The sequence below is a fragment of the Anolis sagrei genome, chromosome 1, assembly GCF_037176765.1.
Source record: "Anolis sagrei isolate rAnoSag1 chromosome 1, rAnoSag1.mat, whole genome shotgun sequence".
NCBI lineage: Eukaryota > Metazoa > Chordata > Lepidosauria > Squamata > Dactyloidae > Anolis > Anolis sagrei.
In genome coordinates this window covers 192,622,747-192,649,698 of record NC_090021.1, presented here as the reverse complement: position 1 = coordinate 192,649,698, position 26,952 = coordinate 192,622,747, and the positions used below count along the sequence as shown (strand labels likewise).

Here is a 26,952-nt window from a genome sequence, read left to right as displayed (position 1 = left end):
TTGCATCATTGGCTGCAAAACACGGATTATAAAGTTGCACTGAAAATCCAAGATTGCCCAAAAATGTTCAGATTCATATCGCTGTCACTGTATATCCCTGCACTCAAGAAAAACATGGAAGTTCATTGCAGTATGCTGGTGTAGATTGCTACAATGCATGTGCAAATTTTAAAACCCCAAAATAGCTGATGAGGACTGTAAACAGATAGAGCCATGGACACAGAAGTGGCTAAATGGAAGCACAATTGGAAAACAATTCCTATAAGAACTCTCTGCAACCATTCCTTTATTCTGGTATCTATGATATTTAACAGCTTGAATTTACACAGTGGGCATCAGCATGACATGGAAGTAACCCCCAAAAGAAGCAGAGTTTAAGAGGGCAAATGTAAAGGCAGCAGGAGGATGAGGAGAGATAATGACAAGAAAGCAGCTTGTTTGCACATTCAGATATCCATTTTAGACTGTAACAAACTTTTATTTTCTTGTGATTAGTAGTACAACATGGCTGGTGGATTCTTTTATTCTTTCCATGACCACCTTTCAAAAATGTGTGCATTTGGGGAAATGGGTCCAAAATGCTTCGGTCAACTGGGAAAATGCTTACTAATGTGCATACATATTTTAATGAATAGCCTAAGGTGTATGTTAGTAGAAAGGATCTACCAAAAATTAGAATTTCCATGTGAGAAGTACAAACAAAGCCTAAATAAAACAAACACAAGAAGAAAATGCAAACTGAATCTTTTAATGGTATGTGTGCATGCATGATACAATTCTGTTCTTATTGGTATGTTAAAATGTCTTTATATGGTTTTAAATTAGTGGCAGATCTTATTGAACAACTCCCATCACTTTTGATTATCCGCCATATGGACTGGGAATAAGGGGAATTGCAACCCAACAGCCCTTGTGGCTCTGAGGTTGGGGTTAGGTTAAAGAACATTTTAGAGTCAGACATCATATCCACAAGCCTTGTATCTGAATTCAAAGCCCACTATTCTGAGTAAAAAGAACAAATTGCAAACTTCTAGATGCTACTGTATCACAACTCCCATCAGTTCTAGTCATGATGTCTAATGATAAATACAAGTGTTCTAGACCAGCATCTGGAGGGCCACATAAAATGACATGGCAGGCCTTGAGTTTGACACATGCGCTCTAGACTTACCTGTCCTTCACAGGGACACTGCTCTGATAAGAGGACAAACTCTCCTTCTCTGCTGTACATCCCCATGGCCATTTGTATGCCTTTATTTTTGTTTTCCTCAAATTTAAGGTCAGCCACATTGTCAAACAGCTTCACCAAGTGTCTGGTAATCTGTTAGCACACATTGCAAAAAGCTGATAATATCATAGCTGTGATTTATCACTGAGAATTAAGTAAGGCAAAAGCTCGGAAAGAGATATTTACCTGCTTAGGATGAGTTCCTTTAGATATGATTTCTAATAAATCCACAGTAGAGACAAAGTAGAATCTTGGAAAAATGAGTCTCTTAGCATCTAAATAGTCAGCTAAAGATTTTTCACAAAGTGTAAGCCTGTAAACAAAAACCCCAAAATGGATGGATAGAAGAAAGGAAGGAAGAAAAGCAAACAAGCTGTTTCTAATGTAAGAATTGACTCTTTACTTATTTACATCACAATCCAAGCATATGGATGCCTGAGAACAGGGCAAAAGCTGATGAATTACTTCTCCCATTATATTTCACTATTGGCCAGGCCAGCAAGGGATCGTGGGAACTAGTATTCTCCAGCAGTTGGAGCAATATGGGTTCCTTAAATTAGAATGGCCGCTCCTACAATCCTAAACAAATTTATTAACAAAGGAATTCCCCTGAACTGGAGACTTCTTGTATCAGATGCAGTATTTTCTCTGAGATTACAGATTTCTTAAATATTTTAGTATCTTTACTGAGCACAATGTTGGAGCATGCAATCAAATGTGAAGTTTAATTCCAACTACACATCAGTCTGAGAAATACTGGTCAGCTCAGCTTTTACAAGCTTTATTAAATATCAAAGTACTTTCAAGAATATCACAGCAGATTTGACACTGAAGACTATGTACCCTTTTTGGGCCCATCCAGACAGGCCCAAAAACCAGGACCTGCCTTGGTTTTTTACTGGAGGCATCCAAACAACACCTCCAGTAAAACTGAACTCCTTTGAAATAATCTAAGTTATTCCAAATTAATTAGATACCCCATTAGATGTGGGCCTTCTTGAAAGTCATGGGTCTAATGGAATATTGGGCCTTTGGGGACTCACTTCCAGGTAGTTCCAGGATGAGTCCCCATTTGCCATACCAAACTTCTAGAGCCCAAAAGTCCAGGATGGCATCCACCCTCTCCCCCCATCCTCCCATTTCCCCCACTAAAAAGTAAAGAAAAACTTACCTGGCTGCCATAAAGTTCCTCCTCATGCCAGGAGAGCACGAGGAAATGACACACCAGGCAACTGGGGGGGGGGATTTTCCTCCCCCCCCCCCCCCCACTCCCATCTCTTGGTGCATAATTTCCTCAAGCCCTCATAGCACAAGGAGAAACATTATGGCAGCCACATAAGTTGTTTTACTTTTTAGGGAAAATTTGGGGGGCTTCGGGGTGGCTGCATGCCATTCTGATTTTAATCAGAATAGCATGAAGCCACCCCTCCCTCAGGAAAGCCCAGGTTTTTGGGTGGGAGTGGGGTCAGAAATCCATGCTAAACCGGATTTTTAAACCTGCTTTGGTGCAGATTTCTAGCCTGTCTGAAAGCACCCTTAGAACCATTCAAATCAAACCTTTGTTGAAGAATTTCCAATTTTTCAAGCAGTCCCATCTGGTTGGTTACTTCTACAACTTTATTTGTCTTCACCACCACAGCCATAAGTTCCTGAACACGCAAAGGGTTTTTAAAAAGGAAGGAAACAAAAACAATCTTTTTGAACAGATAGATAGATGGAACATTCCAATATATTTTGGAAAGAGCATTGCATTTCAATTTGGTAATCTATAAACACAAATTGAGCAAGAGTCTTCCTAAATATACTCCTTTATCTGAAGAAAACAACATTGGGATGTTTCCTCATACCTTAAAATCCTGATCAATCTCCTCAAATCTTTTTGCATCTTCTGCAAGCTGGTTCCGGATATCTTCAGAATTTGTGAAAATACTCTGGAGGTGAGCCCAAGTTTTCTGCACTTCCAGCCATACTGAAATGACCATATCTGCCAACATTAATTTTTTCTGCCAACTGCTCACCTCCACCAAAAAATATTCCACATATTTACTCATCAGGATGTTTTGTAGCTGAACCTGCATGTATTGAAAAAAAAATCATATTATCAACTACATGTACTATCATTTTAACAATGATTGTCATACCAAAATGTGGACTTTACAACAAATAGCTTGTTTAGTTTTCTAGTCAGTCAGCAATGTCCTCCTTCAGAGTACTTCATTGCCCTTTCCAGCTGTCAACTAGATTTGTGTTCCTACTGAAAATATTCAGTCCTTATGTTTTGTATGGATTAGACTGGCACGCACCCTGTCCACCTTCCGAAAAGAACTAAAAACATGAATGTCCCACTGTGCCTTTGATTAGATAGTTCCCCAAATAATTCTGATTACCAATTCAAGTCGGAATTAGATCTTACACATTACCACTGTTCTCTTTTAGAGACATAGTGTCCTCCTTACACTACCCCCCCCCCCCCCCCGGGTTCTAATCTTGTCACCTGCCTTTAGCACTTTGTCCATTAACCCTATCCTTTGGCAAGTGATTTGCACCAGTCACCCACCCGAACTCTACTCAGTGCACTACCCAGACCATTGAAGCTTGTTAGATGTTGGCTATATATTGTATTTGTGTGGTTGTTTTTATACTGTTGAAATGTTTTTTATGAATTTTGTTGTTATATTTTAACTATGTTGAACCTCGGGCTTGCCCCCATGTAAGCCGCCCCAAGTCACTTCGGGGAGATGGAGGCGGGATACAAAAATAAAGTTGTTGTTGTTGTTGTTGTTGTGTTGCTGTTGTTGTTATTTTTCCAGCATTGGGTGTCAACTCGAAAATCTCAATTCTCTTCCTAAGAGTTGTGTTTTCACCAGGATCCCACACTGAACTCACTTTCCTCAAATTCTGAATAAATTTGTTGCTTTACAATGGCTGCTCTTTAATCTTTAGAGACTTCACATTGGTATATTGCAAACAGACGTAGGCATGGTTATTGAATAAATAATATAAGCTTATTAAATGCAATTTAATATTGTGTATGAATGTTCTATACAATCTAACCTCACAGAGGATGCAGTCCAACCTCTCCTCAACAAAACATAAATATCACCCATGGAGATACTCGTACTTTGCACCAGTTCTATGCAACACTAAGCAACACAGATCAATGACTGGGTGCCATTGTGCAATGTGCAATACACAACCACAATGTTTAATATGCAGTATGTAACACAGTGCATAGCACTGATTTACGTACAACGCTGCTTCTGAAAGTGTCAACAGAATATTCTATTGTTCTATGGTGAATAATTTGTCCACAACTTATGAATTTGTATGCCAACAAGAGAATGCCAGTCAGACTCTATTTACACCATACAGTTATAGCACTTTGACTTCTGTTGCTACATTTCAGAAAATTTTCTAAAATTACATTTTAGAAAATATGGTATTTCTAATTTGGTGAGTTACTTAGAATTCTGGGCTGGGTAGACTTGTACAGGTATGTCCTCATGTTTCGCAGGGATGGATATTTATTGTACAAAAAGACTAAAGTAAATGCATTGTTTACTGAGAAATATATTGTTAAGAATATGGAATAGACACAGGCCATGGTTATGCCCCATGAAACCTCAATGAGTGTCAATATAAGAGGCTTTTTACTGAATTAAAATAAAAGCAAAAAAGAAATAAAGATCTTTGGAAAATTGTTCAGGAAACTTGTGAGAGAGTTATAGTTTTCAGTGGTATTCATATAGGGAAATATTTGAAATGAATAAATAAAAAACTTTCAAAAGAGTAAATCTGAATTTGGGATGCAGTTCTGTGTGGAGGATGAACATATGATAGGCAAGTTTTGTTAGATATGGACTTGGAAGAAGAACAAGCGAAAGATTGTATGATGAAGTGAGTTCAAAATTATAATATACAGATGGAAGGATGGGGAAAATGTGGTCAAAAGAATTGAAATTTACATTATGTTATGAACTTAAGGATAGTTTATAAAATGACGTATCAGTGGTATTTCACTCCAGAGAAAATAACCGACATGCATGAAGGGAGTTCAGATACATGTGGAAATGTGAATATCCAGTTGGGACATTCTGCCACATGTGGAAGACATGTAGGAAGGCTAAAAAAAATAGAATGAAATATATAATTTGATTTAGAGGATTTTTAATGTTAACATCCAATTGAAACCGGAATTGTTTTTTATTGAGAATGATAGATAACCAAATGCAAGAGACACATGGAAGACTGCAATGATACATGACCATGGCTGCAAATTAGTGTATGTACAGAAATGGAAAAATAACATAATTTTAACAAATGTGGAGTGGTTGTTGAAAATGACTGACCTAGCCAAAAGAGACAAATTAATAGCACTGATTAGAGTCAAGTCAGTGGCAACATTTTCAAAAGACTGGAAACCATTGATCGTCCTCTTGCAGAAAAAAAAGGGAGAATAATATGTTAACTGTAGGTTTTGATAATTAATAGGTTTGGTTATACTGTAGAAGTATATGAATAGTAATTATAGTGGGAGAAATTATTTTATATAATAGGATGTATAATCGTCATTAGGAAAGTTAGAGATCAAATGTAAATTCTTTTCTTTCTGTTCTTTGTTGCTCTTCCTTTTTATGACTTTTCTTATTATTCTTTCCTTTTGTTTGTATATTGTTAATCCTTTTCACTGTATTTTATTATATTATAAATTATCTAATAAAGATACAATAACAAAGAATTCTCCATTGGGAAGTTTTAGTGCTGTGGTTTGGAAAGGTATACTAAAGCTCAAATTACTAATATTAAGGTTTTATAGGATAAAACCATGCTAGCTAAAGAAGTATGAAACGGCACTATCTGGAGATATGCAACCACAAGTCTTACCCTTCAGGTCTCTACTCTTCCCCTCTCCATCAATGTGGAGAGATACACCTAAGTCTCACTCTTTGTCTCTACCCCTCCCTTTTCCATCAATGCGCATGTACAAACACACACACATATATACTTATGCTTGACAAATATTTAGAACTGTGGTAAAGATTAGAAAGCAGGAAGGCTAAATTGTGGATTAAAACAAATTAATACTTAATTCAATGCAGCAATTGGCATTCTTCTCTATGTATCATAAAATGTATGTGGAAATTCTACAAGGTCCATTTAAAATGCCCGAGGAATCCTTCCAATGGCTTACAATCATGTTAATATATTTCATCCTTAGTACTTTAGAGGTGGGCAATGCACTGTAAAACTAATCTTGTGTTCATCCAAAATAAAATGCCTCTTGCCTGAAATGATAACAGAGTCTTTACTGTCTATTCCATATAATAGCTCAAATAGTTCTGCAAAATAAGGGCCAGGATCCGAAAAGCCACATCTGGAATAATATGTGGCAATGGGGCCTTTTTCAGATCTTTCTGGCTATTCAAAAAAAGCTTTTGAAAATGCCTACTCCCTAGTTGTTCTACACAGCATTGACTTTATCCCATGCCCTCGTTCCATGGTTACAGCTTTACACTTATCCCATTTCCTTGTCCTATTGTTTACAGCCTGGCCACGTTTACAGTAGTTTATCACCATTGGTTATTAAGCGCTGTTTTATTGAGTCTTAAGTTGTTGTTTTATATGCCTTTATGTTTTATTCTATTTTATTTTGTATTGTGTCTTATTTTATGTTCTGTTTTTAGGCACTTTTTGGGGAGATGATGGTGGGATACAAGAATAAAGTTATTATTATTGTCCACAGATGAGTCCAGATGAGTCCACAGCAGACAAGATCACTCTGCTGGCTGCTGTATTGGATCACATGTTGGACCCTTCCCAAGTGTCTAGGACTGTGTGATGTATCAGCGAATAATGTGTGCAAATCCTAGTAAGGTGGCCTTCTGCAGCTGGCAGATGGTAATTTTGTCAGCACTGATTGTGTTTAAGTGCAGGCCAAGATCTTTAGGCACTGCACTCAGTATGCCGATCACCACTGGGACCACCTTTACTGGCTTGTGCCAGAGTCTTAGCAATTCAATCTTTAAATCCTCATATCGTGTCAGCTTTTCCAGTTGTTTCTCTGCAATCCTGCTGTCGCCTGGGATTGCAACACTGATGCTCCATACTTCGTTTTTGAACACGATCGTTCAAAAGGAGTGTTATGCTCCAAAACTCTGTCTGTCTGAATTCGGAAGTCCCAGAGGAGTTTGACGTGTTCATTTTCTGTAACTTTTTTTGGCTTGTGATCCCACCAGTTCTTTGTCACTGGCAGGCGGCATTTATGGCACAAGTTCCAATGAATCATCTGAGCAACAGTGTTCTGCCTCTACCCGTAATCTGTCTGCGCGATCTTCTTGCAGTAGCTGAGGATGTGATCTCTTGTTTCATCTACTTCCTTGCAGAGTCTACATTTGGGGTCTGTCATCAACTTTTCAATTCTGGCTTTGATGGCATTGGTTCGAATGACTTGTTCTTGGACTGCCAGAACCAGGCCCTCCATCTCCTTTTTCAAAGTTCCACTTGTGAGCCACAACCATGCTTTTATTTTGTCAATTTGGTTCTCAATTTTTCCCAGGAACTGTCCATGGAGGGCCTTCTTTCGCCAGTTTTCTCTTCTGCTCTGGATTGTTATTGTTGTCATTGTTGTTGTTTTGTTTTGTTTTTCACTGCAGCTTCTACAGTGATGGCAGCATCAACATCATCCTTTTCCTCCTATGCTGGCATCTCATGGTTCCATGTTAATGAAGAATAAAATTAGCCTGGATTTGACTTTATAAGTGCTGTCTAAAGTGCTGAAGCTGGTCTGCCACAAGGTTTAGGACCTTAGATAGTTCCTGTAAAATTCAGACCAAGACATGGAATTGTTCCACCAACATGGAAGATCCCAACTAAGACTGGTAGTTCTTCATGGTATGCCAAAAGCTACTTCAGCAGGCGATAAATATTTGTTTAAATATGGAAAAGAAACATATTTTCTAAAGTAGCCCCTTTGTATCTACAGATTGTGTACTTGCTGATTCAAAACTATTCACAGCCTGAAAAGTTTTTTTAATCCAGAAAGCAAGTCTTAATCTTGCCATTTTATATAGGAAACACTATTTTACTATATCATTATGTATAATGGAACTTGAGCACCCATTAACATCCACAGGGGTTCTGGAACCAAAACTCAATAGATATCAAGACCCCACTGTATTTCAGTATAAAATATCCTCATGAGACCACAGTGGAATGAAGTACACTTCTGTCAGGAAATCTGCCTGTTTTTGACACTTGCAGCATTTTCCAAATGGAGAAAAAAAACTCTTACATCTGAAAAATGTGAATAACTAAATGTGAGAATATATGAAGAAAGTGCACAGCTATGCTTTAATCACTGGGAAGGTACATACAAATCTATATGTTTCGTGAAAAATGTGACATGTCTTGAGGACCTAATTTTAAAAAAAAAATCTGTGGGAAGGAACAAAAATTCTCAACAACTGCTCCAAAACTAGGAAAGGATCAGGGATAGAAGGAAAATTTAAATGACAGGTTCTACCTCTTTTCAGTAGTGGGATTTATAGTGTTGCAAGTGGGACTTGTCAAGATTATTGGTCATTATCAGGTGATGACAAAAGGCACAGTGTCCAAATTTTAAGACTTTCATTCAATATTTTTGTAGCAAAACATACTAGAAGCCTTGACAATCTTGAATTTATTACCTGATTGTCTTCTAGCGTTTCTATTAGGTTTTCATCTGATTTCAACAGTGGTGTTCCTGTGCTGTGATGTTGTTCATATGAGAAATCCATTACACTCCATGTTTGATGGATTTCTATCAGCACCTGTGGAAGGGAAAAACATCAAGCAGCAACAGTTCTTCTGCAGGTGCTGCCTTGATTCCCATCACTCTACAAACACAATTTATACCAAGGCTGCCTCCTATAAAATCTGGGCTTTGTGGTTTTCTAATAATTCTTAATAACCTTACTTTGCTTTCTCCAGAATTCCACTGGATGAAGCCATGATAGTAATAGGCAGGCATGTAGCCGGGAAAGGGGGGGGGGAGGCTTGAGCACTCTTAACAGATGGCGTTCCAGCCTCTGCTTGAAAACCTCCAGAGAAGGAGACTCCATTGCACTCAAAGGCAGCACATTCCACTCTTACCATCAGGAAGTTCGTCCTAATATTTACATGGAATCTTTTTTCCCTGTTATTTGAATCCATTGCCCTGTGTCCTAGTCTCCAAAGCAGCAGAACAGAAGCTTGGCTTCTCCTCAATGTGACATCCTTTCAGATATTTAAACATGGCTCTCATGTCCCCTCCCACTCTTTTTGTCCAAGATAAACATATACAACTGTATATACCCTTAGGCATATATGCTTATCTTGGGGGAAAATATGGTTTTTTTCCCCAAGATAAACATATACAACTATATATACCTATAAACCTATAAACATATACAACTATATATGCAAATGTGAGTAGATCAATAGGTACCACTCCAGTGGGAAGGTAACAGTGCTCCTTGCAGTCATGCCAGCAACATGACCCTGGAGGTGTTTACAGACAATGCTGGCTCTTCACCTTAGAAATGGAGATGAGCACCAACTTCCCAGAGTCAGACATGACTAGACTTAATATCAGGGGAAACCTTTTCCTTTATCTTTATACTCTTAGCCATCCCTCATAAGACCTGGCTTTCAGATCTTTTACCATTTTGATTGTCCTTCTCTGTACATGTTCTAGCTTGTCAATATCCTTTTTGTATTGTGGTACCCCTAACTGGAATAAGTATTTCAAGTGAGGTCGGACCAAAGCAGAATAGAGTGGGACTATTACTTCCCTCAATCTAGATCAGGGGTCCACCAATTTCTTAAACAGAGGGCCAGGTCACAGTCCCTCAAACTGTTAGAGGGCCGGATTATAATTTGAAACAAACATGAATGAATTCCTATGCACAGTGCACATATCTTATTTGTAGTGCAAAGAAACACTTAAAAACAATACAATAATTAAAATGAAGAACAATTTTAACAAATAGAAATTTATTAGTATTTCAGTGGGAAGTGTGGGCCTGCTTTTGGCTGATGAGATAGGAATTGGACTGGAAGACATTGTTTGTTATAGATTTTTATAGTTTTTATAGCTTCTATGATTTTTATATGGACTTTAGGATGTATCTTAATTGATTTTAACTGATATATGTAGATATATGCGGCATCTAATTGTTGCCGGTCTGTGTGCCGCCCAGAGTTGCCTTCGGGTTGAAAAGGGCGGGATAAAAGTGCCGTAAATAATAAATAAATAATATTTTTTGTTGTTGTGTGCTTTCAAGTCATTTCAGACTTAGGTTAACCCTGAGTGAGGGTCGGGTAAATGACCTTGGAGGGCTGTATCTGGCCCTCGGGCCTTAGTTTGAGGACCCCTGATCTAGACACTATACTCCTATTATGTAGAAGGAACCCATTGTAATAAAGAATTTAGCCTACTTCTTATTTAAACACTTGTCACTTGAAACTCATTGACAATGTTATACGGTACCTTTTCTATTGCCATTTCCTTCACAGCTTTGTCCACAATATTTTTAACCTCATCTTCTACCCTGTGGAGTTGAAGAGCAAAAAGTTCCCCTAGCGTGGTTTCTTCATTCATGACAAAACATACCTAGAAATTGAAGTGAAATAAATTATTTTCTCCTTAGGATAAACTTTGGTCCTTGATCACACAATCAGCATAAACTTTTCATGTGCAAAACCAAAAAGTAATACCCCTGTTGCAGCCATAAGTTGTTGCCAGTGTCTTTTCCGAACTGCAGCATTCTGGAGTTCATTCACAGCTCTTAAGGATGTTAACAAATTCTTAACAGTTGATTCTAAACCTATATAGACATCCCAAATCCGTACTTCTTTATCCAAAGTCTTCATATCCTTTATAGGCCAGGAACCATGAAAAGAAATAGATGGAGAACTAATGTGAGGTAGAAGTCAAAGACAATACTGATTTCAAGGCTAATATCTGTGTTTTGTCAAGTGGGCCAGACTTCATGACTCTGAACTATCCAAATATCACCCTTATTTCTTCATTAGAGAAAGCGTTGAACAATGTGGACTATTACAACTTCATCTCAGTAATCCTGACTAAAGCATTTTTCAGTTGACCATAACAGAGGAAATGTAGTACATGGAAGGACTGAGATCATGCCTACGTCTGCATGAACTCTGGACATATACATAGGTAAATGCAAAAGCTACCTCCTGTGGCAATGCATGGAGTGACAATGTGTATGAAAAGGCTGCGTGCAAAAGAATCTGAGTAATACATGGGGACTGAAAGCAAGGCAAGCAAACACAATCCTAACTTCCTCCTGCTTGCATTGTGTTTGGCAAAATATACTATAGTAAATCTGCCGATGTGGCATGAATGCAATGGACAGCTTCAGCTACAGGTATAGGTACTTTCTTTAAAAAACTAAAAGGTGATTCAATAATTATATATATATCTTTAAATACATACTCTTCAACTGTCTCAGTTTGGTAGGAAGAGTCCCTATTAATCCTCTGCTGTACCGCTTTTTCAGCTGTTGTGAAGATGACCAAGTTTATCTCTCCTCCTCCCACTTCCCCCTTCTATCCTCAACTTATTTCTCTTCCTGAAAATTGAATTCGAAGTATTAAAGTAGGTTGCATTCAATTAATACCAGCAGTGAGAGAAGACGTAGAGGTCCATCCTGCTCTTCCCAGCAGACCCGGGCCAAAGCAAACTACTGTAGCATCTCCTAACTTGTGTTGATTCCTCCTTCTTAATAACTTTTCCCATCTTGACTACATGCTAATGTTGCCCACTTTTCAACTGAGAAATGTTGGAGGATATGTGACTAATGATTGTCAGCCATTTTCAGGGCCATACACAACGGCTTTACTGTAGTCAGGGCAGAACCTGGGTAAAGAAATGTTAGATGTAGAAACTGGAAGGTCTAAACTGAGGTCTAAATGTAAGGTGCTTCTTGATTGACTAGTTCAGGGATAGGTTCATAATACATATAATAGCTAACCTATAGAGATACTACCATTCTCTTCAATTCCCAAGACTATTGACTCTTGTAGGATACACAAAGTATTATCCAGAAGTTGATACATATGTACAGTACATATATATCATCCACTTGTTTGTCTTGCAACACGATATACTGTATATCTTCTCTCTATGGAGCTTCTGGTGGCTCAGTGGGTTAAACCCTGTGCCAGCAGGACTGCTGACCAACAGATCAGTGGTTCAAATCTATGGAGCGGGGTGAAATCCTGTCTGTCAGCTCCAGGTTCTCATGTGGGGATATGAGAGGAGCCTCCCACAGGATGGTAAAACATCCTGGCATCCTCTGGGCAATGTCTTTGCAGATAGCCAATTTTCTCAAACCAGAAGCCACTTGCAGTTTTTCAAGCCACTCCTGACACACAAAAAAATCTTCTCTCTGGCATGCCCTTTTGCATTCTGCAAAGGGCAATAAGCCAATCTTACACCAAACATTATATGAACACAAATCTTACTCTATATATGGCAATATTAAGCAACCCCCGCCAGGGGAGAATACTTCACTTTCCATGACCCTCTGTCACTGTCCTAAAAATAGCTGTGCTTCTGAATAGTTTATCAGGTACTGAGTACAACTTTAGCTACAGTATGCTCTACTAAAGTTAATGTTTGCAGAATTGACTTGTTAAACTGGTAAATATTTTACATACTGTATTTAAATACCATATAGCCATGAGGTATGGGAGAGAATCACCTTTGTAAATCTTCGGAGATCCACATCCATCTGTTCCACATTAATTTGCTTCCAAGGGGTTTTCATCCAGTCTTTAATGCTCATCTGGGGAAGGAAAGTCCTCTGACACTTTCTGTGACATTTTAAAATGCAGGAGAGTTTTCAGACTCTACTGCAGATTCTATATATAAATATGTATGTAATGTACAAAGGCTACAAAATGGATTTCAAAATCTAAAACCCACTGAGGCTGAAATCTAATCTAAGAGGATATCTATATTCTTCATTCTGGTTGCTAGAAAATCTCACTCACATTTACGAGAGAAAACACTGGTCAGATTCATATTTCACATTGCTTTTCCAGACACAGAATTTTCACATTCAGTAAGATGCTCTCTCATCAAAAGCTGGGAAAAAGAGGTTGATGTTTTAATCATTTCCTAGAGAGCCTTTCCTCTTACTTTCCTTTTCTCAAAGGCATTTATCTGTCTTGCCAACCTCACTCCCATTGTGTTAAGAGAAGGAAATGGAAAATAAAAACCATAAAGTTCTGCTTGTTCGTTTCCTTGATTTTCATTAAATGTTAACATCAGGGTGCCTCCTCAGGTAGGAGCATGATTCGCAGCAAGGTTCAAAGGTATTCTTTCAGATACATTTGAGTTTAATTTGTCAAAGAAAGAAAAAAACGAATAACTCTGTTTTAAGAGTATTTGCTCTTCCTTAATATCTCCTAAACATCAAAGACTCATATATGATCTATAACACAGAAGGGGAGACCTGTCCCACTATGAAGTAGATATTGATGTACCTAGCAAAAGGTTACCTGAAGTGTTTAGTCTTGCATCCTAAAAGACTCACTGAGGAATAATGGGATTAATTCTTGGCCAGTAGCAGGTCTACTTATCATTTTTCTAGATTCAGAGCTCTTCTTCTAGTGTTGAGAGTATCTTCATGATCCATAACAACAAACACATATCTAATTTCAGCTGCTTGTAAGATTCAGAGTTAGGGGAAAAATAACTGGAGAACACAGCTTCTACATCATGGATGGAATAGATTTACTTCTAGTATTGATTGGATCAATCAGGTTAGTGGCAAAGGAAGGAAGGACAGGGAAAGGACAAGAAGTGAGATTTATCCTTTGAAGTAATCTTTCCAGTCAATCCTACCCTGAGCAGTAATGCTTTAAATACAGATGCAGGTATATTGGGAAATTACTGCTGTGGGACTCTGTGTACATACTCAGTACACTAACACAGTGACCAAAATGGTTTCTAACTTTGCTTCTATGAGTGGAAAAGAGTTCACCGGTATGGAACAGGGCATTTCCATTTCCCTCTAGTCTGTTAGAAATTGAGATATCTAGCTAACATTAATACAAAACATACAATAAAACAGTTAAACAATTAATCATATATTTTAATACATTTAATCTCTATGTGCACCCAACACCCATGGGACATTTGTTCATCCTCAATATTAATTATTCTTAAATTGATTTCTCCAAAATGCTAATATGTGTTGATTTGGCTTTATTCCTTTTTTGTTGACAAATATATATTCTAAGAACCCACCCCATATTGTCTCAAAATCATTGCTTTTTTTTGTTAATTCTGTTTTATTTTTTATTTAACAAGTCACTTTATCATTTATTGCAATGTTCCACATCTCTTTGTACCAATTATCAATTTTGTATACATAATTTTCTTTCCATTTTTGTCTATAACTAATCTTAAAGAAGCAACAATAATAACTATTGTTGCTTTCTTTTGCCATTTTAATCTTATATCTACAAAATTTAGTAGAAGTGCTATGTTTTGAAAATAAAATTGTAGATTAATCAATAGTATGTCATTAATTTCAACAAATATTTTTCCCAATTTTAAAAAATCTTTTCACTTTCCACCATAAATGAATATATGCCCCAGGTTCCTTATTGCACCTCCAACAATTTTGTAGATTGTTTTTAATTATAATAACTGCAAATCAGTACAGATTAGATGTGGACAATGACATCCTTTATCAGTTGCTATTGGCTGCAACTCCTATCAGTCCTCATACCATACCACCTAGGGTTGATGGGTGTGGCAATCCAACACATGTTGCCCAGTCCTAAACTAGAGCCTGGCTTAGTATATAAAGCAGTTTCCTGCATTGTTATGACTGGAGCGTCTATTTTGGATCCAAGAAACAGTGCCCATGTCCAATTATCTGTGAGTTTATTTAGCCCAGTGGTTCTCAACCTGTGGGTCCCCAACCTGTGGGTCCCCATGTTTTTGCCTTCAACTCCCAGAAATCCTAACAGCTGCTAAACTGGCTGGAATTTCTGGGAGTTGTAGGCCAAAATGCCTGGGGACCCACAGGTTGAGAACCACTGATTTAGACAATTCCCTCTTTCACTATTTTTCCATCAGTGGTTAAATAGTGGAATGCAGCATGAAGAAACTCAGTATAAATTGTAGGACTGCTAGCAGCAGCTGGCTCAACATATGAGTATCTGCCCTCATGTGGGAGTCTTCACATTGCAGCTTTAGCATTTCTATTTTTAATTTTCAAAGTTACCACAACATACACAGATACACATACACACACATAATCCTGTTCATTAGCCGACAGTTTGCAAATTCTACTCAAGGTCATTATGTACCATAAAATCTGATGTAGTATTGTAAAGGTTTACAAGTCTAACAGAATAAGAACTGGGAAAGATTAAAAAAACAGACAAATATATATTTTTGTAAAAAAAATTGAAAGTTTGTTTGGCTTGTTTGTTTATTTGTAACCCAACATGTGCTATGGCAATTTAATGGAAAAGACATCCATTAATGCAGGGGTCCCCAAACGTTTTGAACAGAGGGCCGAGTCACAGTCCCACAAACTGTTGAAGGACCAGATTATAATTTGAAAAAAAAAAACATGAATGAATTCCTATGCACTCTGCACATATATTATTTGCACAGCAACCCTCCCCCCCCCCCCCCAAAAATCAAAAAAACAAAAACTCACACTTCTATATAAATAAAAATATAATGTTCATTTGTGGGATTAACAGAACTCAAAAACCACTGGACGAATTGACACCAATTTTGGACACAAGACACCCAACCCAATGTATGTCCTTCACACAAAAAATTGATTTTGTCATTTGGGAGTTGTAGTTGTTGGGATTTATAGTTCAACTACAATCACAGAGCATTTTGAACCCCACCAACGATGGAATTGAACCAAACTTGGCACACATTTCTCCCATGACCAACTGAAAATACTGGAAGGGTTTGGTGGGCAGTGTCCTTTCGTTTTGGAGTTGTAGTTCACCTACATTCAGAGATCATTGTGGACTCAAACAATGATGGATCGGGATCAAACTTGGCACAAATACTCAATATGCCCAAATTTGAACACTAGTGGAGTTTGGGGAAAATAGAATCTTGACATTTGGGAGTTGTAGTTGCTGGGATTTATAGTTCACCTACAATCAAAGAGCATTCTGAACCCCATCTAAGGTGGAATTGAACCAAACTTGGCACACAGTTCTCCCATGACCAACAGAAAATACTGGAAGGGTTTGGTGGGCAGTGTCCTTTGGTTTTGGAGTTGTAGTTCACCTGCCTCCATAAATCACTGTGGACTCAATTATAGATCTGGACCAGACTTGGCACTGATACTCAATATGTCCAAATGTGAACACTGGTGGCGTTTGGGGGTTGTATTTGCTGAGATTTATAGTTCAATCAAAGAGCATTCTGAACTCCACCAATGATGGAATTGAACCAGTCTTGGTATACAGAACTCCCATGAACAACAGAAAATACTGGGTTTAGTGGGCATTGACCTTGAGTTTTGGAGTTGTAGTTCACCGGCCTTCACCACGCCAGCGTTCCCTGGCCACGCCCACCCAGCGCCGCTCCGTCAATTGTGGACACCCTCTGCTCCAGCCGCTCTGCTCTGCAGAGGACCCACCTGGGAGGCTTCTCCCTCCCACACAGGCAGAGCAGCCAGAGCAGAGGGTGTCCGCAATTGATGGAGCGGCGGCGCCAGGTGGGCGTGGCCAGGCCAGGCCGCACAGGCCAGAGAAATGCCCTCAGCGGGCCGTATACGGCCCACGGGCCGTAGTTTGGGGACCCCTGCATTAATGGATCCCTTCCATTGGAATGAAGGATTAGTGGTAGATCCTGGCTTCCAGATCTGCAATACAATGAATCCATTACAGGTTTGTGATGGTTTCAAAGGAGCTGTCCAAATTGTTAAATCTATTTAAGAATAGAGTTCAGCACTTTTGATAGGTTCTTCAAAGTCTGGAAGAGATTCAGTGCTGACTTGGGAGCTAACCATCACCACTGTGAGGTAGTTCCCTTGCAGACTACTTTTTCTATGTGTGATGTTAAATTAAATATGATGTGGTCTCTTCAAATCCTGGCAAAGAAGCCTCCCCTTTTAATACTTTTTCAATGACATTATTTTAGTCTCTTTAAATTTACATAAAATGGAAGTGATTGGAACATTAGAGGCAGAGGATCATGAGACAGAATGTTTCTGTTATTTCCTAGCATCTGGTTTCTCTTAGCATTGTTTCTATGTGCTTTATTCATTTGAGTCACGTGTACATAAATAAGTTAACATTTTCATACATGCAGTGGCCATATGGCATAAAGCAGAAAATGAACGGGATTAATTTTCTGGGATATACTTTCTTCTATCAGTGCGAAATGAGAGAAGTCTGTTTCAAACTTATTCAGACCATAATTCCCACCAGACAATTCTCCCTTCTTTTATCAAGTGAATAACTCAAAAACTATGAACCAAGGCCAACATCTACTGGCTCTAGGTTTATTTATCCACATCTTCAGAGGTATTTGGGAGAGAGCATAACTCAGTAGTAAGCATCACAGCTGGGTTCCAGATTCGGTCTTCACCTTCTCTGATAATCAAAATATTTCAAGTATTGGGGAAGGCATAGTCTTACCAGAATAGGCACTACTATTAGCCAGAGTGAGGCAATTAACAGACTGAGTGTCATGAAGGGGCAGCAAATTGATGACTATGGGCTTGGCTACACTGACCAATTATTTCAGGGCCATCATGGAGCAAAAATACTCTGGACTGGCACTGGAAATGTTTATATCCTCTTTTTCTGATCTGTGGCAGCGGTAGGGCGGAACATGGTTCAGTTGGGTTGAAACCAATTCAACCCAGCTGGACAGCCACCTAACCTTCCCTGTCACCATTTCCAATACTGGACAGCTCCAGAAATCAAGAAAATCGCCTGACCGTTGCAGGTGCCCCATGTTGACATCAGTAGAGGCACTATCAAAACCAGGAAGTAAAAGGGGGTGATCCTCCCTTTCACCCTGGTACTTCTGCTGATGTCAGCATGAAGCATATACAAAGGCCAGGAGATCTCAGGAGTTCTGTATTCATCTGGAGTAGCAATGGTGACATGGGTTCAATCTCTGCCCTTTTCTTTGTGTTTAGAAGCATAAGGAAAGGGCGGAGGGAGGCACCGGCCCATGTGGACAGCAGACTGGTTTTTATTGGAGTCACTTGTATTGTCTATATTATCTCCAAAATATGGGGCTGAAACTTCAGAACATTCTCCAGTTTTCCTTAGTAGGCAGCTAAACCAGTTCTACCTAGTTTACCAATTGTTAAAGACTAGAAGTCCCTGGATGCCATGTAAACATGCGGTAGTGACTTCACGCCACTTTGTATTTTTTGGCTGACATAGACAAGCTCTTGGGAACTTTTTGCTGGTTTGTTTTTTTGGTATTTTATACTGCAAAAATGCGATAAAAATACTTGTGGGGTTTTTCCCTGTCTCAAGAGCCAAAATAATTTGGCTAGCCTTGGGTACTTGTACCTTGGCTTGAGATAATTCTTTTAAGCTGCAAGATATCTCCAGCTGCCCCTAATGCTGCCCCAGCTGACAATCTGAGTACTATTCAGCAAGAACAAATAAGTATAGGGAATATGTGAGGGGCAGGACCCATCGTCTCTCTGAACACAAAAAACATGGACAAAACCAACACAGGAATTATCCTTTCACAAATAAGCTATGTATAGCTTCATTCTGCCCAGGCATACTTTTGCAGAAATACCTTATTTCCTTTTTAGTCAGTGAAAATTGCAAAGTTGAGTCCTTACCTGGACAAACACCACCATATCCCAGACAGACTTTACTAAGATGGCATCGGTACGACACTGCTTGAGCTGCTTGTATTCTGGTACAGTTACTTCAAAAAGGTCTGCTGTTTCCTGTAGCTTTTTCATTTCTGCCTCCAGCTTTGCAATGGCTTTGTGAGTCTGCAAGGATGCCATTGTGAATAACTTACTAAGCAAAAACACCTGAGAATTTTGCTTACACATTTGCAAGATCAAAAGTATGGATTCTCAGATAAATACTTTGCCTCTACTCTACTCTGTTATGAATGGATGTTGTGGAAAAACACAGCTAATGGTTAGTTTATACTAGGCTTGCCCATATGAGGACATTATTACAGGCACACTATTCAAGAAATCAACCAGGGTGTTTGTTTAATAAAAAAACATAGTAATCAGATTTTATTCTCAAAGACCAAAATATACAGGACGATATATAGATATTCTAATACGCCATATTCCTCAAACCAAAGGTGGTCATAGTGTGGCCCCTTATAAACCCTGGACTCCACTTGTGGCCCCTGAAGCCACAAAAGATATCACTCAATTTTGAGAGGGACATTTGAGGCAAAAGATAGTTTTTAGGAGGCCAGGGGCAAATTTGACCCTTGTAGCCCATACAGTTGTCTTCCTCTGCTCTGAAGTGACACAGTAAAGGTAAAGATCAAGTTCAAATCTGTTTTAGGGATAGATTTCAGTGTGTATCCGTGCACTGTTTGCATGGATACTTTAAATGAATTCAATTTCTTGATTACTGAATTAAGAACATTCATTCAGTCATTTTAAATTCATTTAATTTTTTGTTTTCATTCATCATAGGCATTCGACTCCACATTAGAACTGAAGAATACACATGTATGGCATTTTTGCACCCTGAATACAATACAATCTATTTCTATTTCCTAATTCCAGATGAGGCTCTGCTTTTCCTTTTACCCCTTTTCTTTCTTTCTTTCTTTCTTTCTTTCTTTCTTTCTTTCCCTTCTATTCTACTGATTGAAAAAAGATTTCCAGGCCTAATCACTGATGTGTGTTTAAGCTTGCATTTTGGAAATGCTATGTCACAAGGAGCAAAGAGCGACCTTTCAGAATCTTTCCTGCAAACACTGTTTTGGAATCAATCTTGCAAAACTGACTAATGGAAAACCCTACAGTATACAGCTTCAGGTTTTGAGTCCTGATAGAATTTTCCCTGAGACTTCAAACATAACTAGAATAGTCCAATATGAGACCAAAAATTAATATAATGACATCTCGGATCATGTGTTTTGAATTGATGTTTTAATGCTATGTTTTTAATGGTTTTGTTTTTAACATTTTTGCTTATTTACCAATGTATTCATATATGGCATTGAATTGTTGCCTTTGTAAGGCCACTCTGAGTCCCCTTCGGGGTTGAAAAGGGCAAGATATAAATGTGGTAAATAAATTAATAAAAATAACTCTTTAGTAAAGATTTCTGCCTTTTTTGTTCTTGTTCATTTGACAAAACAACTGTATTCTGTATAACACAGAAAATTCAACTGGCTGTGCCTTTTCATACCAGGAAAGTTTTCACCCTACTAAATCTTAATGTGTTCGATCGCTCTTAATGGCAAAAAAATCAAGTCAATAAAAATATTAACAGTCTTGTTGTTAAATATATTTATTTTTATGTTGTTGCTAGTTATATCTGTTTTAAAACGTCTTAGTGAGATGTTTTGTTACCTTATCAATTGATGTATAAGGATCCTCAGCATCAAATCTAAAGACGACTTCATTTTTAAATCTATTTCTAAACTCTTGCTGTTTAACCTGAAAGACACAGTACACAAATATATATATATATATCTGAAGTTAAGCTAAAGGTTAAATAAGTGATCCATTGAGACGATTTAACTTTTCCTTGGCTGCCATTCATTTAGTGTGTTCCATCTCATGAACCTTGAATCATTTCAGTTTAAGTACTCTGATTTCTCTTAAATTTGCTTAAAACTTTATTAGCTCCAGCCTGCATAACCCTGACACACAGCTCACCTGTTCCCAGTGGATAAGTATAAAACATTCAAAATCTACATTTGATCTGACAACAGCAGCACCGTGTAGGAATTAGAAACAGATTAGACATAATTGAAGATAAAGAGGATGCAATCGTCATTCCCATTTGAGGTGAACCGGGCTTTAAATTATCAGATTCATCCAGAATATATTACCAAGAAACATTGAATTGTTATCTTTAGACAGCCTTTTCTAAGAGTTTACAATTTTTCAGTTCAGTGAAGCTTGCTACCAGCTTGTTATCGGAACAAAAAACGAAAAATCATTCGGTTCACAGCACAGAACTGATCTCACCTCAAAAAGTACACATTTTCTTCTGATAACAGACACTTCATTGGACTGTAGAGGAGCCACTTCATGCTTCACCGTGAAGGCAATCTTTTTAAGATTCTTCCACTTTTCAGGTAATTCCTAACAACGTACAGATATTGTTTGTTTGGTGGCATATCAAACCAGCAACCCATCCTCTCACAAAAAGAAGCAAACACATATCTTATCGTCACCCCACCTTTTCTGCCTTTTCTAGTACATTTGTACCTTTTACTATTTACCTAACTATTATCTGCAGACATAGAATCATGTGCATGATAATATGTAAAATATTAATTTTGCGGAGTTTTTAAACAGTTGGGGACAATTTATTCCAGGGCATTTAAGTATTTCATTACAAATAAAGGATTACTTGTAATTAATTCCTTACTGAATGAATCCAGAGATGTCATTCACACTATCAAGCACACATTCTGCTTGGGTAAAACAGACACATGGGATTTCTCAGAATTCCCTATCTTGCTTATCCCATCTATTAGAGAGGCCAGGATGGGCCCATCCCGGCTTTCCTTCCCAAGCAGCTAAAGACGTTTCTCTGCCAGAAAGCATTTGGGGGAGGAGGAGGGACATGCTGCTGGGGAGTTGTGTGTGGGATTTTGGGAGGATGGTCAGTTTTGTTGCATTTTAATTTTATATTCACACATGAATATTTAATTGTTCATTTTTTTATTTTTGCATTTGTTTTGTTTAAAATTGTTATTAAATTGTGTGGTTGTTAGCCATCTTGAGTCCCGACAGGGAGAAAGGTGGGATATAAACAAAGTTAATAAATAAATACTATCAGGGAGGGGGCAGAAGGTTTTATCTGGATAGTAAAATATGTGGCAAGGCCTACTGCATAAGCAAAATTCCAGATTATATTCACTGGATCCAACCAAGGTTATATTCTAGGTGATACTCATTGGGTGCAACCTGGGTTATACTCCAGGTTATATACCCTGAATCCAACACAATTACATTTTTATTTAGCCTGGATTTGAACATGCCATCTATAGTGATTTTGATCTGATGCTGTTGTTGTTTTATTGAGTTTTCTGGTTACTGTCATTTTTCTTTTATGTTTTGAATTATGAGTGTTGTGAGTGGCCCTGTGAATTTTGTTAAAATTATGGTATGTATGAGCATAAAATAATTTATATCAATTCTTATGTGTGCTTTCCATATCATACTATCAAGGTATCAGAATGGAAGTGTTGGCACGAATCAATACTATTTTAGAGGGTAGGAAAAAAATCTTAATGCTTAATACACATAACTTTTTCCATCTATAGACCTGTTTAAGATTAACTGCTCTCCAACTTTAAAATCTGAGCTATTGATTTTGCTTTTGTTCTGGCAGTTGAACAAAACATTTACTTCTTCACTGAGATTTCCGTTAAGAAAAAGCCAATGGACTTGGGATGGCCGAGTGTGATAAAAAAGAGTAAATCAAAAGTTTTTTGTAAAATAATTAAAATTGGCCCCTTACAAAAGCATATTGTTGGAAATTACAACCTTCATCAAGCCTCCTCTAGTAATTAGTTTGTATATTATCCTTTTGCTTACTTATTATATGTATTTTCTGGAATGCAGTTTTCTTTCCTTTACTCTTATGTTTTCTTGAGAAGTTGTGGGAGGGGCTACAGACCACATGATCTGCTCTGAGAAGACCACAGAACTCAGACTCCATTTTAGACATCAGACTCCATTTTAGACATCAGACTCTATTAGACTTTGGGACTGCTCAGACCAACACTTGCCTGCTGTTGTTGTAACTTGCCTGCACACATAACACTTGCCTGCACACATAAACTATCTTAAACATATCTGTAATTGAACTCTCCTATAAAACAAGTTGTTTTATGGAAGTGTATAATATTATGGAAGTGTATACATATTTTTGGACACTGAAAAAACACTTTTGAAGCACTGCTATTTTATGTACTAGCATATTCTCAGTTTACCTAACGGATCGGAAATAACAAGTTATCAGTCTAACAACTGAAAGCCATTGCCTTGCATAATTACATCTAGTTGTGTACTACTTGAGATGATTTACTCAAATGGATTTTGGGCTCTTCTCTGAAAGGTCATGCTTTTCCAAAAGGTTATGATCTTCAAATGGCTATGAACACCGTTTTCTAAAACATATATAATCTTTGCAAGACCCCAGCTCTCCTTCACCTCAGTACCAGAATGCTATGCAGAAGCTGTAATGTATACTGACTACTTTGTCAATCTTCAAAAGAAGTCTAAAATGGCATATAAGAACTAAGCAGTATATTGAGAACTTACTCCTGCCACCATCAGCCTTTTAAAGTAATATTATGTTTTTAAAATATTTAATTACTCTTAAGAGCTGCAATTTTTTAAAGAAAAGCTTTCCTAATTTCCTAAAATAATTAAAATGGTCAATTTCTAGTTACTTTAATTACATTCAGAAAACCAGAACACAACCTTCCATCTAGGGATGTTAGATCCTTGGAACTTTGAAAGTAACTATTACGTTATAGTGAGACCTGAAAGGAGTGAGCATATTCCTCATTAAGTTACCATTGTAATATAATCTAGTTACCTATTAATTGCTGGGAAAAGCAACTAATTACAAATAATTAATGTTGTACTCAATTTCTTCCAAACTTTGGGCAACACATGGCCATTGTGACTCGTAACTATTAATAGTATTATTGTCGAAGGCTTTCATGACCGGAATCATTGGGTTGTTGTAGGGTTTTTTGGCTTTATGGCCATGGTCTAGAGGCATTCCCTCCTAGGAGGGAATGCCTCTAGAACATGGCCATATAGCCCGGAAAAAAAACCTACACCAACTCAATAGCATTATTCTCCATGAATTTGACAAATTGTCTACCCTAGTGGCTGACACCACATCTTATGACAGCAAATTCCATAAATGACTAACATGGTATGCTTCATCTGTTCTCATTCTTCCACCAGCTAATTTTAATAGATGAAAGAAGAAGAAAATGTTCCCTTTATCTACTTTATCCATACTAGAAGTAATGTTATTAATCTTGAGCATATTTTTTCTTTAGTCATCTGGTTTTTTCCCTAATAAAAGAGCATGGAAAGTTGTTTTCAAGAAGAAAGAAAAGAATGACAGACTGAACCCATCCAAGTTTGATGCTTTCTGGTCAGTTTTCCTCAATCAATTATTGGGGTTGGTGGAAGCTACAATCCTCTGATACATGTTGTGATTACAATGGAGTTCAAAGGATATGTGAGTGGAAACTGTCTTGGAAGGCGCTGAACAGACTGCACTCTGGCACCACGAGATGCAGAGGCAACCTTAAGAAATGGGGCCACAAAGTGGAGCCCATGACATGCGAGTGTGGAGAAGAGCAAACCACAGACCATCTATTATAATGCAGCCTGAGCCCTGCCACATGCACAATGGGGGACCTCCTTATAGCAACATCAGAGACACTCCAAGTGGCCAGCTACTGGTCAAAGGACATTTAATATAATGCCAAGTTTTTAAACTTTATGTCTCTGTTATTAAATACATTAGAACTGTATCCTTGGTTCGCTCCTGAAAGGAGAAATAAATAAATAAATAAATAAATAAATAAATAAATAAACCTATAAAACACACCCTGATTTGGGTCTGAACATAGGGCCATTTTGCAGGAAGAGCTGTTTCTAGTAGCAAAGTGAGAATGCAACTGCTAAGCTGAAAACTGTATTCTTATAGAATGCAAAATTCATCACTCACATGGTCTGAGAATTTCAATATACATAGGCAATCTACTGACAATGCATCTGTAAATGATGGCACAAAGACATTTCTGTCTACAAATTGCACTTTAAAAGGCAATATTTCCATAGTTTAAAAAATGTTTTCCAATGAAGTACTCACAGTAAATGAGAATTTAGAATGAACAAATAAGCCAATCAAGTTGACAGGTTTCCAACTTCCATACCAAGCATGAAGTATATTCATATATTGGGTGGAATGGAGGGAAAGAGTGAGGTTACACAACAAGGAAAATAAAACAAGAAAAGCCCAGTAGATTTATGTGGATTGCGGTCCTTATGAAGATTTTGCCTTGATAATACTGTAACTGTATTACTGTGGGTTAGAGCATTTTTAAAATATCAAATCTGATGCCAGTAGCATATTTGGTCTATGTGATCTTTCATTCCTGTTAAAACTTTTACTAACGAGAAAACTTTCAGGTTTTTTTAAAGATTTTTTCTGGAGATTTTGTTTATATATAGTTTTCAATTTATTTCATTGGTTATTCAAATCTAGGGGGGTTAAAATAAATTGTGGGGTGTAATGCCTCTTCAAATGGGAGAATTTGTGTGTAAATCCAACTAAGGGGATCCCATTTGGGGTTGGAACCACAGTTTAAGAAGCAAAGCTTAAAGATAAAGCCTGCTTGCTTTGGAAACCAATTACTGACCCATCTGGATCACAAATAATCTCTCCTAAGAAGATCTTTATGGACAAGAACTCTAAATGAAATGTATTTGCTATCCATTGAAAAATATTAGAAAATGAGGGAACACACCACTAATAACATTTCTTTTTTACCTCAAGCTCTGTACAAATATGTTCTGGTAACTGCTGTCCATAACTTCGTAGCAATACAACTGTGGATTTTAAAGGTTTGAAAATGTCTCCAGTTGACTGTCGGTCACGGATAGCCATGAGGTGCCCCATTATTTCAACCAGAAGTGCATAATCTCCGTCTTTCACTTTCTTTGCCAATCCTTGTTCCGTTTCATGGATAAATGTGGCTAACTCTGTAATGCTAAAAATAAGCATAATGAAGGAATGTCCACAGATAATTAGTACAGGAATTGCCATTTCTGTTACCATTCACTCTAATTTAGGGGCTTTTCCAGATTTATTTACTTATTTAGTTACGATATTTATATTCCACCCTTATCACACGAAGGGGACTCAGAGCAGATCACAAAAGACATATATGGCAAACATTCACTGCATTATACATTGACAAGACAGACGACTGTACTTAGATAGGTTTTCCCATCTTCGGCGTCTTGGAGGCTGTGCTCAATTCCGGCTGCAGGGGAGTACTCTTGCTCCACTTTCTCTGCTAAAGAGCTTTGTTCGCAAACTTCCTCCTTGATCAAATTGCCAGCATTTTTCTGGCATTTCCTTATGGGTGCCTTAAATATCTCCCCGCTTAAGCTGTATCTATTTATCTACTCACATCAGGCCCGTAGCCAGGATTTCATTTCGGGGGGGGGCTGAGGGGGGGTTTCGGGGGGGCTGAGTTTCGGGGGGGGCTGAGTCTGAGTGAAAGAGGGTCTAGCCTAGCAAACCTTTTGTATCATTACCCCAATACCCCCATGCATATGGGATATATTGAGTATGGTGATCAGATCATGATATGAATAAACATAACAGTTTAAATAATGCACCAATAAGGCCTTTTCGCAAACCACCATGAAAATTTCAGGGGGGGCTGAAGCCCCCCGAGCTCCCCCCCTGGCTACATG

General features: G+C 37.9%; 1 protein-coding gene across 1 annotated transcript in view; it reads right to left on the bottom strand.

The window, feature by feature from the left end:
- LOC132767554 (dynein axonemal heavy chain 11-like) overlaps positions 1 to 26,952 on the bottom strand; it is a 248,650-nt gene that overhangs the window by 181,682 nt on the left and 40,016 nt on the right. The window contains exons 17-28 of the mRNA XM_060762691.2: positions 26,018 to 26,237; positions 21,445 to 21,561; positions 20,821 to 20,907; positions 19,099 to 19,257; positions 12,979 to 13,062; positions 10,964 to 11,122; positions 10,737 to 10,859; positions 8,914 to 9,036; positions 3,076 to 3,300; positions 2,786 to 2,877; positions 1,415 to 1,541; positions 1,172 to 1,321 (exon numbers count right to left, since the gene is read on the bottom strand). Of these exons, the coding sequence (XP_060618674.2) occupies positions 1,172 to 1,321; positions 1,415 to 1,541; positions 2,786 to 2,877; positions 3,076 to 3,300; positions 8,914 to 9,036; positions 10,737 to 10,859; positions 10,964 to 11,122; positions 12,979 to 13,062; positions 19,099 to 19,257; positions 20,821 to 20,907; positions 21,445 to 21,561; positions 26,018 to 26,237 (1,666 nt within the window). The remainder of the gene's footprint in view (positions 1 to 1,171; positions 1,322 to 1,414; positions 1,542 to 2,785; positions 2,878 to 3,075; positions 3,301 to 8,913; positions 9,037 to 10,736; positions 10,860 to 10,963; positions 11,123 to 12,978; positions 13,063 to 19,098; positions 19,258 to 20,820; positions 20,908 to 21,444; positions 21,562 to 26,017; positions 26,238 to 26,952) is intronic.